The 2,509-nt window shown below is 46.7% G+C and overlaps 1 protein-coding gene across 1 annotated transcript; it reads right to left on the bottom strand.

Annotated features, from left to right (window-relative positions):
- Positions 1-247: 247 nt before the first annotated feature.
- On the bottom strand, positions 248-2,077 carry LOC125908354 (uncharacterized). Its single transcript, XM_049611067.1, has one exon. It carries the CDS (start codon positions 2,075-2,077, stop codon positions 248-250), a length of 1,830 nt encoding a protein of 609 aa, XP_049467024.1.
- Positions 2,078-2,509: the final 432 nt, after the last annotated feature.

Raw genomic sequence — 2,509 nt, forward strand, 5'->3', positions numbered from 1 at the left:
CCTTCATTTTAGGATCAGCCTTCAAACGTCGCTCAACAGCTAAGAGTCGACGATCAGCAATTGACTTTGACGATCCTAAAATGACACAAGGATTAGAGCTTTGTGGCAAACATACAACATACCTGCCAGATGCATCTCTGGTTGTAGTGGCTACGAAATGCTTCTCGCAGGCATCCTCTTCCGCTGATAGTATCGGATCCTCAGCGACTGTTTCGATCTCCCAAAAGCGTTCCATTATCGATTCCAGTCAAGGAGTTACGTCGGTAGATAGGTGGCATAGCTGCGAACCATGAGAACCACCTAACGATGCATTTCCTGCGACAACCCAGCCGAAAGCAGTCTCCACAAGCCATGGTTTCCCTTCGCCGAGGGAACGTTTTTTACCGGAATGAAGCTCCCAGTATGTATCTCCACCGATGATGATGTCGATCTTGCCAGGTACATAGAACGAAGGGTCAGCAAGCGGCAAGCTCGGCATTTCCCATGATGATGCATCAATTGGAGCCGTTGGTATGTGCATAAAGGGAGAGTCTAAGATGAGCAACTCCAGCTGAGATGCATGAGTGTTGATCCTCGATTCGACGGTTGCAACGATCGAACCTTTCATCAGCTGTGACGCATTTCCGATACCTGCGACGGACACGTTGACCTTGTTGCGAGTCGTCCCGAGAAGCTTCCGAGCAAGCGTGTTAGAGACAAAGTTCGACATAGAACCCGAGTCGAGAAGTGCTCTTGCTTCATGTCTCTTTCCGTATCCGTCAACGATGTATAGCAGAGCCGTTTCCAAAAACACCATACCATCATTGTTTTGAATAGCCATCGCGACCGTTGAGTTAGGCGTATGAACGGGTGCATGCAATAGTGTATGATGACGCTGATGACATATACGACATGTATAGTCCGATTTGCATGCCTTCACCTGATGAGAATCACCCAGACAATTCCAGCACAGATGCTTTGAGGAAACAAACTCACGTCGTTGGTGCACATCCTTGCCATTGAACACCGGACAGCTACGTAGAAGATGGCCATCAGCACACTGCAGGAGACACTTGTAACTCGATGTAACCGGTGGTGTCGACCGCGAAGATGCTACATTTGCGATCGATCTACGTGCTTGTGGAGGACGATTGGAGCCGGCCACCTTACTCGAACGTTCACCAGATTCACTCGCGAAATTGTTTGTAGATTTAAGGATTTGTATACGGTCTTCCACAAATTGTATCACATCACTATATTTGTCCTTTTTGAAATGCACTGAATGTTTTTCCCACGCCAAAAGTGTAGCACGGTCTAGCTTCATAAGAAGCATGTTTGAGAGTGGCGTGTCCCATGAATCCACTGGCTCCTTCAGCTTCACAAAACCGTTCACATATCGCGAAAATTCGTCCACTAGGTTTGTCAGCTTGTCCACACACTCTACATGTACAGCGGGAAGATGGTGCAACTTGCGATAATATTCCCGCACGAGTAACCGAGAATTGTCATAGCGTTTTAGAAGCTGTGCCCACGTAACTGAATAGTTATCGTCTGTTAATGCAGTGTGTTCGAAGGGAAGCGCCGCTTCTCCCTTCAATGATGATAGCAAGTATTCGAGCTTTGCTATCGATGGAAGCTCAGAGGAAGCGTCGATCATCGCGATGAAGCGATCGCGGAACGAAAGCCTTTTCGTATGATCCCCATCGAAGGTTGGCAGCTCGATCTTTGGAAGGCGCAAGTGTGGAGTGTTTGGCCGACCAAATGCGAGCGTAGACGAAGCCAAACCTGTCGTTCCGTTTAGCGACACTTCTTCCTTGCGTAAAATTTCCCGAAAGAAAGATTTAAGCTTCCTGCACCGTCCTTCTATCTCGATTCTTTCTTTGATGCACAATTCGATGGCCTCATTACTGTCGTCGAGCTCTTCGATCTTGGCTATCGCGATGAAAAACTCGTCCTTATGCCTGTCCAAGTCTGCTGATGCCTCCGGGATTTGCTTGGCATCATCGCCGGAAAAGCTTTCACGGAACCGTTCGAGAGCACTGATGTTTTCCACTGCGATCCTTTTCTTTAGTTGGAAGGCTTTCATTTTCTTGTCCATTTTCACAAACACTCACGTTACGCGAAACCGAACCGAAAAACTTTACGTGACGCGAACTTTAAAATGCGATGGCGACCGATCGTTGGCCGTTGACCCTGATGCAGGGCGAATTGCGATGGTGTCACGGATGACGACGATGAATCAGCACACTTGTTGCTCTTGATGCAGAGCGTATTCCCGAGCTCTTGATGCAGAGCGATGAATAGAAAATCCGTAATCACAATCCGGTTCGAAGGACCAATAAATGTGAATAATTATCACTAAAAAGCTGGTTGTGATATACGGATTGCCGAAAACCGATGAGAATAGATAAAAATTGTTGTGTGCTGTTTGCCAATCACTTTGCTACTGTTTATTCACTTGTCATTTTTATTTACATAGTTCATTCATAGTTCATTTCATCCTAATCCGTAACTGATCTAATTCAATTGA

This window comes from Anopheles coluzzii, chromosome 2, assembly GCF_943734685.1.
Source record: "Anopheles coluzzii chromosome 2, AcolN3, whole genome shotgun sequence".
In the NCBI taxonomy this organism is placed as follows: Eukaryota; Metazoa; Arthropoda; class Insecta; order Diptera; family Culicidae; genus Anopheles; species Anopheles coluzzii.

Coding starts and splice junctions, on each gene's coding strand:
- LOC125908354 (XM_049611067.1), bottom strand. CDS start 2,077: ATGGACAAGAAAATGAAAGCCTTCCAACTAAAGAAAAGGATCGCAGTG.